General features: G+C 48.6%; 1 protein-coding gene across 1 annotated transcript in view; it reads left to right on the top strand.

The window, feature by feature from the left end:
* The window catches only part of Dad (Daughters against dpp), a 135846-nt gene that overhangs the window by 98250 nt on the left and 25096 nt on the right, over positions 1-12500 (top strand). Inside the window, exons 2-3 of the mRNA XM_086555377.1 lie at positions 7402-7458; positions 7810-7902. Of these exons, the coding sequence (XP_086411503.1) occupies positions 7402-7458; positions 7810-7902 (150 nt within the window). The remainder of the gene's footprint in view (positions 1-7401; positions 7459-7809; positions 7903-12500) is intronic.

Below are 12500 nucleotides of genomic sequence, written 5' to 3'. Positions count from 1 at the left end.
AGATATGTTATTGACGGATATCAGTTGCGGTATTTGGCAAGTGTGATGTGTGACACTTCTTGTCACTTCGAAAAAATGATGGAAAACCGATGACGAAGCGATGACATGAATATATTCGTGTAGATTAATATCTGTGCATGATTGTTTTTTTTTCACATAGAAGATCGAGTTAGAAGATCGAGTTATTGACGGTATCGGCGACCATTTCACACGAAGACGAAAGAAAAAGGAAATGAAGGAAAAGAAAAGCAAAAGCGAAATCAATCATCATCATCATCCTTCATTTGTCTTTTCTTTTTATATTGATTTTTGTTTTATCTCGCGGTCCACGAGAAGCGGAAATTCACCCCCACCCCCACCCCCCCTTCCACCTCCCCCGTCCTCTCTTCTTTTCTTTTTTTTTTTTTATCTCCTATCCTACCATTCCCTTTCACCCCCTCCCCTATCCCCTACCTTCCCCCACCCCTCACCTACCCTACCCATCCCATCCTGTCTATCCCCTATACCCACCTCCCCATTTCCCCACCATGCCATCTCCCTACCCCCTACCCCCTACCTCATCATCCCACCCTCATCCCCCATAACCTCTACCCCCTTCAACCCCCCCCCCCCGACACTGTAAATCAGCATCATTGAGGTGGGCTTAGGATTGGCGCCAGTGAGGTTTTAGATCTGTTTATATCTGACACATTAAATCGCATGGGGGGGAGCGGGGAGGAGGGGGGAGGGGAGGGGAATGATAACCCCGTTCGCATTAGTCTATCGGTTTGGATCGTCTGTCTCGAGATTACTACGGATGAGCCTTTTTTCGTTATCGATATAAAAAATATATATATTTAAAAAGGTAGAAATGTGTTTCTCGCGAGAAGACGAGGAGGAAGGAACATTGTCGATGTTTTTGTTCGTTTGTTTGTTTGTTTTTGTGTGTGCGAGATTTGCGTATTTTATTAGTTTGTCTATTATGTCTTTGTTTATTTGTTTACCTATTTATCTATTTATTTATTTACTCTTGTTATCGTCTACGTGCTGTTCCTTTGGTGACGATGATATTTGTGAGTCGATACCAAGGTCTCTTCTTCTCTGCCTCTTCCTGTTCTGTCTCCTCGTTTTTCCTTCTTCTTCCTCCTCCTCTTCTCTCCATTCTTCTCCCACTTCTTCTTTGATTACGTCATGATCAGGGTAGGGTAGGGCGCCAAGGACCCCCCTTACGTGCAGTCTCCCCTCCTTCCCCCCTCTTCTTTTTCCTTGTTCCCCATCCTCTTCTTTCCCTCACCCGCTATCTTTTCTCCTCCTTCCTTGTTCCCCTTATCCTCCTATCTCCCACCTCACCCTTCCCCCCCTCCCCCACCCTCACATCCTTCTTCCTTGTACCTTCATCCCCTCTCCTGTCCTCCCTCCCCCTCCCCCTCCCCTCTTCTTACCCGCTCCTCTCCCCCTCCCGTGCCTCCCTGTCCCTCTCTCCTCGCCATCCCCTTCCTCCTTTCCTCCCCTCACTCCCCCTCCCCTCCCTGTCCTCATCATCCTTTCCTCCCTCTCCCCTCCCCCTCCCCCTCCGCTCCTCAATCACCATCCTCCTTCACCCCCCTCCCCTCCCCTCCCCTCCCCACCTCCAGTGACCTTAATAAAGGCCGCGTCGCGCGAACCCGAGACACGGTGACGGAGAGAGAGAGAGAGAGAGAGAGAGAGAGAGAGAGAGAGAGAGAGAGAGAGAGAGAGAGAGAGAGAGAGAGAAAGAAAGAAAGAAAGAGAGAGACAGACAGACAGACAGACAGACAGACAGACAGACAGACAGACAGACAGACAGACAGACAGACAGACAGACAGACAGAGACAGAGACAGACAGACACAAACACACACAGGAAAGAAAGAGGAAAAGAACTAGAGAGAGAGAGGGAAGATATCGTCGGAAATAAAGATAGAAGGAGAGAAACAAAACGAGAAATAAAACTGAATCCAGATGAAGACCGAGAGACAGAGGGAGAGAGTAATACCTCAGGAATACTTAGCTCCCGAGCGAGACGTCCAGCATGACGAGTGGCGGCGCCTACGTCATCGCAGTCATCGTCTACTCTCCTGCATGATCGTCTCGCGAGGTAAACGCGGGTGGCGTGCTAGGGAGTAGGGGGAGAGGAGAGAGAGAGAGAGAGAGAGAGAGAGAGAGAGAGAGAGAGAGAGAGAGAGAGAGAGAGAGAGAGAGAGAGAGAGAGAGAGAGAGGGAGGGAGGGAAGGAAGGAAGACGGCGTGAAGTGCGGACGGAGATCTCTATGCGTGTAGAAAGGCAAAGCAATCCATCCCTTACAGGTAGGATAAACCCCTGTAATGGTACACCAGCGGGAAGGTTGCTAGAATTGACTTAGTCATCCAAATATTGCAAGATAGTGAGGGTCACGTAGTGAAGGCGGGGAGGGCGGAGGAGGAGGGGGAGGACGTGTGACGAGAGGTTGTCGCTATCGCAGCACGTGGTGACGCGACATTCGAGATAACGTGTGCAGTATCGTGGGAACAACGTACCGAGTACCGGTGGGCGAAGGGAGAGGGAGTGGGGTCGCCGCTTATTTGTATTTGTTGTGGTCGCTGGAGGCAGGCCGTTTGTCTATGTGGCGGCGCGCGACCGACGCTACGTCGCTCATCACAAGTGGAAGCAGCCGTCGAGCCTCCCCCCGCGACCAGCAGGCGAAGGGACGCGTCCGAGGGCGAGAAAAAGGTAGCAGGTGTTGGTGGTGAGAGGCGGGTTATCGGGGTGACGGCCGGTATGTGTGTGCGTGTGCGGTGTGTGTGCGTGTGTGTGTGTGTACGCCTCCGCCCCACACACAGACTGACTCCGGGCCGAGGTCGCGGGTCTGGCGCCCGACCGACCCTGCCCGGAGCCCACTCTCGCTGGGACCAGTCGGCGCCGCCGTTGCCCTCGGCTCACCGTGCGGGGATACTCACTCAGTCTGCACGTCGCCGGGGTCAGTGCGAGCTCCTTGGCCGGGGTCAGCAGGGCCTGCCAAGAACACGTTGTGGCAGTTGGCTGGCGGCGTCGGTCTCGCTCGGAGCTTCCTCTTGTGCCTCGACGCGTGTGATGCGCGCTCCCCGTGGTGCCCGCCCGCGCGAGGATACTTGTGTCTTGTGCTCATTATACGTCTCCGCTGAAGGCTGTCAACACGTGTGTGTGGAGTGCGGTGCTGGTGGCGCCTCAGTCGGGATAGATCAACAGTGTGCGCTGTGTGTGATGTTCGTTCGGACTCGTGTGGCCGCGCTCTGACATCAGCATCCAAACACGTGGTGGTCGCGGAGCTTTTAAACCTGTGGAGAATATTTATCGCGCAGTGTGAGCGAGCAGTGTTGCGGCCGAGGCCCACAGTGGCGCGCCTGTGGCATTATTATTATCGGAAGGTTGAATCAGTGATTGTGAAAACGAAGAAACGGTGGAGTGGAGGGCGGCGCTGGCTGGAGTCTGCCGCCATGGAGATCTTTGACTGCGTGGACTGCTTTCACGGGAGGCCGAGGCTCAGGGTTCGGGAGCCTCGCACACCCAGTGGTAAATATTATTAGTATTCCTTCGAAACTCTTTTTAGATTGACGCTTGTCTGTTTGCCCCTTATTTCCCTACCAGCGAGGAATGCAATCATATCTCCGTAGGTAGCGTAAATAGCTTTAGAGAGAGAAAAATCGAGTGAGTAAGCTTGTGAGTGTGGGCGTTAGCATTCGAATTGGCAGAAGACTTGAGGTGGTGTTTGTGTGAAGCAAAGGGGCATCACACGAGCGGATGGTTGGCTGGCTGTTGCGGTGCGCCTCTTGTGTCGAAGGTGCCAGACTTTGGTGAGGTTGCGCCGACGTGCCCACTGCGTGCCCTTTGCTTACTCTGTCTCCCGACAACTTATTGCGCCCAGACTTTAGGCGTCGCTGCCCACACTTGGGGCACTTACACCCCTCCTGCACTCCCTCCCTCTCTCCCTCCCCTTCCACTCTTCAGCCCTACCTCCCCCCTACTCCCAAATCCCCGCCTCCCTCTCCACCACCCAGCCTCCTCCTCCTCCTCCTCTTCCTCACATCCCTCCACCATTCTTCCACCACTCAACCTCCTACCTCCCCCTCCTCCCCCTCCCCCACCACACCCCCACCCCTTTTCACCGTTGTTCCTCCTTTGGTGATCCCGCCCCCATTCCCCACCCGCCCACTCCCCCTCGTCCCCACCGATCCTTTCTCCCCACCCCCCTCCCCCACCCTTCATTCTTCATCTTCCAACGCTGCGTTCTCTCAATGCACTTATGCAACGTGCAACAGTGTGTATCATGTCTCGTTGTATACGAAAAGCTACAGATAAGGAAGAGAAGGGAGAGATGATGTGATAATAGGAGGGGAAAAGTTAAGGAAGAGGGAAATCAGAATATGTAAAAGGGGGAAAGTGGAGGGGGGGGGGGGTAACAAGAGAGGGGAAGGAGGTTGGAGGAACTTTGGGGAGGGTGAGGGAGAGGGGGAGGGGGTAAGAGGAAGTCTGGGGGTAGGGGAATGGAGGATGGATTCTGTGGGAAGGGGGGGGGGGTAGGAGGACTCGGGTTACGGGAGGTCAGCAGTACGCGACATGACAGATCGAATGACCTTGCTCTTAAGTAGGGAAGGACGCGCGGCCCTTCCAAGATACCTCGCTTTTTTCTCTTCTTTCGCGCTCTCTCTCTCTCTCTCTCTCTCTCTCTCTCTCTCTCTCTCTCTCTCTCTCTCTCTCTCTCTCTCTCTCTCTCTCTCTCTCTCTCTCTCTCTGTCTGTCTGTCTGTCTCTTCCTCCTACCACCCCTTCCCCTTTCCCTCCCTACCTCCCTCCCAGCTTCTTATCCCTCACCCTAATTCTCCTTCCCTCATTCTCTCTCCCTCCCTCACCATCCCTCCCTCCCTCCTTCTCCCTCCCTCCCTCCCTCACCATCCCTCTTCACAAGCCGATTAATCGCGTGTTGGAGTCGATAGCTGAGGTCGGCGGGTTCGGGGCTTGAAATCCGGGTCACTTCACGAGGGCGACGCATTGCTCTGCTACAATGACGGTGATTAGGACTAATTAGGATAATCATGATTAGGATTAATTGGTTGGTGGTTGTAATGATTTAATGAGGATGATAATGGTAATTGGTACTGTAATGTTTAATATATAGTTATGGTGAACGTTATTGTTATGGAGAACTCTGGCACGGGAGAAGGATAATGGAAGTAAAAATACGATGATAGTAGTAAAAACAATAATAATAATAATAATGATAAGTCCTTGTTGTTGTGCGAGTGGCAAACATTAGTCAGCATGGGGGAAGGGGGAGGGGTTGACGGATAACTGTGTTATTGTCACATTTCTTAGTCTCGTTTATATAATTTCTCTTTTTTCATTCGCTTTCAAAACTGATCGAACGTCATGGCTGCTTTCATTTCATTTATTGGAGATTTGCTTGAGAGAAGGAAAATAAACCGAGAAAAACTCACGTTTTAATTAGTCATTGACTTTGGGGATACATGTCAGTAGAAGGACTTTTTTCCGTTTTTTTTAACAGGAGAAAAAAACATCATAGCATCGTTGCCAGACACCGCCATTCGTGCGAAACGTCAGGACATTTTTTTTTCACTCGGAAAAGATCCTTCATATCCCTTTCTCCTTCTCTCCTTTTGTTCTCGTGTTTTGCTTTATGCTCTGTTGCCTCTTCTTTATCTCCGTCTCTGTCATAACAATGACTCTGTAAACGTGGCAGTGGCGGCGACAGCCATAAATATGAGTTAAACTGGAGTCTTGTCATCTCGCTGCGACAGGGAGACTTTTAACCCGGGAAGGGGAGAGGGAGGGGGGGGGGGAGGGGGAGGGAAACGCGGAGGGTGAGTAGGAGAGGGGAGGGGGGAAGGGGAAGGGGAGGGGGAATACATACTTATCCTTTTCCTTCTCTTTGCCTCTTTCGTCCGTTTCTCTCTCTTTCTATCCTTTGTTTTTTTCTTTGTTCTTGCATTGCTTCTTTTCTTAATGTCTTTATCTCTTTTCTTTCTGTATCCTATCTTCTGATTATCATTTTATTTATTTGTTGCTTAATTATTTTTTACTTCTCTCTGTCCTTTGACTTTCTGATCAATTATCACTCTTCATCCTCTTCCTCTCTAGTTATTTCCTCATCTCTCTCTCTCTCTCTCTCTCTCTCTCTCTCTCTCTCTCTCTCTCTCTCTCTCTCTCTCTCTCTCTCTCTCTCTCTCTCTCTCTCTCTCTCTCTCTCTCCATCCCTCCTTTCATCCCCCACCCCCGCTCGTCTGTGTGAAGTGGCTTGACAAGAATGATTTTCAGGTGACTGGGGGAAAGGGGGGAGGGAGGAGGTTAGCTGAAATATAAAGTTATTGGGGAAGGTTGTGGGAAAAGAGCAAAGTCAGACGAGCGAAAGTTTGAGCAAATGTGGGTAGGAGAGGAAGAAAGAACGGAAAGGAGCAGAGGTAAGAAACACGTAAACACGAGGCAGGATAAAGAGGATATGAGGAGAAAGAAGAGGAAATAGGACAGGACGTGAGGATCAGCCAGTTCACGGACGCCCGCCATTATTAAGAACTCGGTGGCGCCAACTTTTCCCCGCTAATAAATGTCGCCGTCGTGGTTTTGGCGGGAATTTCAAGCGGCGCGGCCAGAGGGCGCGGGCAATTGAAGAAATTGTTATTATCTTCTTTGTCTTTCTCCCGTTAAATGTTTCTCTTATTTTATTTTTTATATTTTCTTGGTTGTGTTGTTTTTCTTTTTTTAAGATGGTACTTTATCAACCGAAAGACATAGTAGTGTGTGAGTTGTGATTTGATTCTGAATATATATCGTATATATACTCTCTCTCTCTCTCTCTCTCTCTCTCTCTCTCTCTCTCTCTCTCTCTCTCTCTCTCTCTCTCTCTCTTTCTCTCTCTATCTCTCTCTCTCGATCTCTCTCTCGATCTCATCCCTCTCTCTCCTCTAACTGTTTTCTCAGTCTTGTTGATAGCAATTTATTTTTAAAGAATGAAATGTTATTATCATCATTTTCATTAATTTAGCGCTAGGACTTTAGCGCTTTTCTGCTGTGATGGAAGTGTCAGGAGATTTAGCGATTGGTTGTCAGTTTCCAGTCAGAAAGATGAAGGAATGTATAATTAGGTCAAATAAGAATCATGTCTTTCGTTCATAACTAGTGATCACACACACACACACACACACACACACACACACACACACACACACACACACACACACACACACACACACACACACACACACACACACACACACACACACACACACACACACACACCTCCCCCTCCCCCTCCCACCTCCCACCCATACACCCCAACATACCCACTCGCAAACAACTACTCAAAAAGCAAAACGCCGCCTCCCTGACAACTTACGTAGTCAGATTGAATAACACTTTCTCTCTCTCTTTCTCCCCAGAATCCCCACCTCCGCCTTATAGGAGGTTTAGCAGTCGCGACCTTCTCAGACCTGAAGGTAAGGATCTTCGGCATTTCTTTGTATTTTTCCTTTTTTTGTAACCTTAGTTTTGTGTCTTGGGTTTGGCTTTATTTTTTTTGTCTTTGAATTATTTTTTTTTGATACCTTGGGGGTTTACCTTGGTTTTTGACTCTAGACCAGAAGGTGTCATAGGTTTTATCTTTTACTTAAAATAAAAGCAAATCAAGAATGCCATACATCTTAAATGATTGTAGCTAGAAAATTACTGAAATTAATATACATTTTCTTTCTTTCTCTTTCACTTTCTGCCTGTCTGTCTTTCCCTCTCTTCCACTCTCTCCCCCCCTCCTCCTCCTCTTCTTCTTCTCCTTCTCCTTCTGCGTGTAGATGCTGCCCCCAGTGAAGACAGCGAGTGTCTGGTGGAGTCCCAAGAAACTGGCGGGACCCACGACTACGGGTCTTATTCCACCCATGGACCTGGTAAGTACATATTTTGTTACGTCTTTTTATATATATGTATTTGTTGGTGTTTATTTCTATTTTTGGAGGTTGTTTTTTGCTTTTGTTTGTGTAGGGTTGTGGTCGGTGTTTTTGTTATTGTTGCTGTAGTATTTGAGTGTGTTTTGGTTATCGTTATTATTTATTTTTAAGGAGGGGGGGGGGGTGTCTAGATTTGTTGGTTTTGCTGGTTCGTCTTTTGTATTTTGCGATATATCCTATTTTCTTTTTTTTTTTCTTTGTCTTTTTCTGTTTATACTATTTTTTTCAATTTCTGATGCGTATCTTAAGATACACATCATACACTTATTATCTGGAATTAGTCCTTTAAATTACTCGGGGTCAAAACGGGTCGTAGGGAGCATTACGTACGAGGACACATGAGATGGGCGCTGGCGGGCGTGTATGTCTGGCCGGCATGACGCCTGGAGGTCGACTGGCGTTTCTGCTGCAAATCACCTGGGTCTGGTCTCTCTTTTCCTCTCTCTCTCTCTCTCTCTCTCTCTCTCTCTCTCTCTCTCTCTCTCTCTCTCTCTCTCTCTCTCTCTCTCTCTCTCTCTCTCTCTCTCTCTCTCTCCCTCAACTTTCGTTCTTTTTTATCTCTTATGTCGCTTGCTCTTGCTCCGTATCGCTCTGTTTCCCATTAGTAAATCGAGAGATAGGGAGAGAGAGAGAGAGAGAGAGAGAGAGAGAGAGAGAGAGAGAGAGAGAGAGAGAGAGAGAGAGAGAGAGAGAGAGAGAGAGAGGCTCAGAGAGGGATGGAGAGAGGGGGTACCTGAACCTTCATTCAGACCTGCCAACTAAACTTATAATATTGCATCGCAGTCATGCAATCACGTTCCATTGAGAATGATGGGGAGAGATCAGTTTAGCTTTTATGTGACATCAAGGTAAGTGAGTGAGAAGGGAAGGTTGTTGCTGCTGTCGAAATTGTACTCTGGAGGGAGGGAGGGAGGGAGGGGGGAGGGAGAGAGAGAGGCATAGATGTGGGGGTTATTCTTAAGGAGATAAGAGGGGAGGGGAGGGTACTAAGGATAGGGGAGAGGAGGGGTTCTACAGGGGGAGTAGGAGGAGAGGGGAGGGTACTAAGGATAGGGGAGAGGAGGGATTCTACAGGGGGAGTAGGAGGAGAGGGGGGGCGCCGGGTACTAACGTGGACGGGCGACAGGGAGACGGGGCTACCACATGCGGATGCACTAAATCAAATATATGTGAAGTCTTGCCCTCTTGCGTCTCGTGTTTTGTAACAGACATTGTTCCATAACTGAGTTTTGTTATATATAGAACGATTTATCTCCCTCCCTCTCTCTCTCTCTCTCTCTCTCTCTCTCTCTCTCTCTCTCTCTCTCTCTCTCTCTCTCTCTCTCTCTCTCTCTCTCTCTCTCTCTTCCCACGTTCCATCTCTTTATGTCCACCACCACGAAATCGAACAAGGTCTTTGATAAACTCGCTTTCCAAAATAATACCATTCTCCAGCGAAAGGAACAAGAGACTAAAAAATGGGCACACTTCGCTGACAAGGAGACTGAAATTTATGCATCTGGGAATCCGTTACAGACCCGTATATCATTCGCACAAGAGAGAGAATAACGGTAATGATGAGTGTTTCGAAGCACCTCAATGAACCACTTTTCCCTCGCAAGAGAGAATAACATTACGAAGCACGTTTCGAACGGTGTGCGAGGTAGTTTAGGAATATAGTGTGACAGTGTGACTCAAGATGAATCAACAAGAAAAGACATATAGATGGAAATTGAACGAGAGAGAAAGGGGACAGAGGGATGGAGAGAGGGGGACTACGAGAAAGATAATCCGAATCGAAGGACGAAGAGCTGGAGTTCTTGGAAAGGGAGAGAATAAGAAAAAGAAAAAAAATCGAAACGGCCTTCTATCCTCATGAACTGCCCTCGATACCCCTTGGGAGTAAGAGTATGCGGATGGGATGATGGGGTCCTTCGAGAGGGACAAAAGGAGAACAGGAACTCAGGACTCGGGAGGACTCGGAGCAGCGGGACGCAGACGATTGCGGGCGTCGGCGATTCGATGATTCCGGCCGTGACGCAACCGCGCAACGTCGCTGCTTGTGAGTACTCTTCCGCCGCGAGAACAGACGGCGGCAGTCGCGTCGTTGGTCTTACCTTCTAATGAACCAACGACCACTTAAGGAAGCCACTTCACGCGCCAGCCAATCACGGGCCTCGGAAGGGAAGTTGCATTGGCCAATCGCCTTGTCGTGCGGGGAGGGGCGGTGGGGGGAAGGGGGCCCTTAGAGACAAGACAGCGACAGTAGTAGTAGCGGGCGTGAGACGTGGGCGGCGACGGCGTGGGCGTCGACGTTTCTTGATCCATCCTTTTCTGAATCACAGGAGAGGTTTTACGCTCGAAATATCCGCATTCTCTCCGCGTGAGGGTTTATTTTCCTTCTTCAAGATGGAAGGCGCCATGGCGGGGATGCGGCCCTCACGTCCGACGGCGCCCGGACTCGGCCTCCTTCTGCGCTTGCTTGCTTGCTTGCTTGCTTGCTTGCTTGCCGCCTTGATTATTTAACTGATTCCTTCCTCTATTATTACACTGATTGTTCCTCGCTTTGTTTTTTTCGATTGCTTTTGTTTTGTTTTTATGTTGCCTTCCCTTGCTTTTTGTTACCTTGTCTATTCTATGGCTTTTTTCCTTGCTTGTGTCTCATCCTGATGCCTTTCTTCCTTGCTTACCTCTTTACCTATTAAATTGATTCCTTGTATTTTGAATCACCTTATTTGCTTTCTCGCTTACTTTCTTGACTACCCTCTTAATTTGCTTTCTGCTTGCTTGCTTGCTTCTCGAGGTTCCATGAATCTTCTTTCTACAAATTCGAAATAGCAATTCTTTCTTCCTTTTTATTTTATTTTTATTATTTTTTTCGGTTGGGATATGAAGGAAACAGACGAAGATGATATATGGAGAGTGAATAGAGAATGGAATAGAAGGCCGAGAGTAAGAAATTAAGGAAGAGTAGATGGGGGACGGGGCGGGGGGGGGGGGGCTAGAACTGAATGGAAGACCAGAGAGGAAAGAGGTTAACGAAGTAAGCCAAGGAAAAATGCGAGGCGTTAATCCCGAGGAGGAAGGAGAAAAAACGAAAGAGGAGAGATAGATGGGAGAGAAGAGGGGGGGGGCAGTGAGGATAGAAGAGAGAGATGAAGGGGGGGGAGGGTGGATAGAAGAAAGAGAGAGGGAGGATAAAAGAGAGAGGATAGAAGGGAGAGGGAAGATACAAGAAAGAGAATAGAAGAGGGGAAAAGAGGAAGGATACAAGATAGAGAGAGAATAGAAGAGGGGAATAGAGGGAGGATAGAAGAGAGAGAAGAGGGGGAGAGGAGAGAGGAGGGGTGTGGCTGGCAGGCGTGTAAATGAGGGGGTCGGGTGTCACCCAGAGACTGACCAGGACGCCGTGTTTACCTCCAGAAAAAGCGGACCGCGACAGCGCGTTTACTGCCTGCTGTGTCTAGGCGTTTCTCAGAAGGAACCTTGCTTCTTACTACTTTTTTATCGCTTATTTTTGTTTGTGTGTGTGTGTGTGTTTGGTATCTTTTATCTCATCTGTCTCTCCCTCTCTTGTTCTCCTTTCGTTTTCATTCTCTCTCTCTCTCTCTCTCTCTCTCTCTCTCTCTCTCTCTCTCTCTCTCTCTCTCTCTCTCTCTCTCTCTCTATCTATCTATCTTTTTTTCTTTTGCGTGTGGCTTTAGACGTGCGTGTATATGCTGCCTGTGTGTGTGTTTGTGTGTGCACGCATGTGCCTGTTTGTATGTAGGTATGTGTGTACAATATCAGATTGCAGCCGTATCCGTCGGGAGAAGCAAAAGTTTGCCCGTGTTTATTTGCTATCACTGACCCGGGTGCTGTTTCTGTGCTTATGGTAAAGTCAGTCATGGCCCGCTTTTTTTTTCTTCTTTTTGCGCTCTTTTGGGGGGGATCGGATTATCGTAAACTCTTATTCCGATGGTCGTAGATGTATTTTGTGTATGAATATATATATATATATATATATATATATATATATATATATATATATATAACACACACACACACACACACACACACACACACACACACACACACACACACACACACACACACACACACACACACACACACACACACACACATATATATATAGAGAGAGACAGAGACAGAGACAGAGACAGAGACAGAGATAGAGACAGAGAGAGACAGACATACACCCACACACACACGTATGTTCAATAGATAAGTATGTGTATGCGTGTCAAGACAGACCGCCCAGTTGCGCTGAAGTGAAACCCCCTAATTGAATTATAATACGGCTGTCAGGAGCCGGACGGAGCCACGGGACAATAGCAGCCGCCAGGGAGCGACACATGTAACCGCCGCACTTAACACCTCTGTCAATCGTGAGAAGACCTGCCTCTTGATGGCTGACCAGATGCTTTTCCGAGAACCATCGGCCGCTAATGCTTTGATTCATCTGTTTGGCTTTTGTCTTCGGGAAGTTGCGTCTCCACTCTTCCTCCTCCTCCTCCTCCTCCTCCTCCTCCCCATCCCCTCTTCCTCGACTTTGTCTA

The sequence above is a fragment of the Penaeus japonicus genome, unplaced genomic scaffold (assembly GCF_977035675.1).
Source record: "Penaeus japonicus unplaced genomic scaffold, GWHDUDI00000001_assembly GWHDUDI00000003, whole genome shotgun sequence".
Taxonomy (NCBI): domain Eukaryota; kingdom Metazoa; phylum Arthropoda; class Malacostraca; order Decapoda; family Penaeidae; genus Penaeus; species Penaeus japonicus.
The sequence above is the reverse complement of the archived record's forward strand: the minus strand, read 5'-3'. Positions and strand labels throughout refer to the sequence as shown.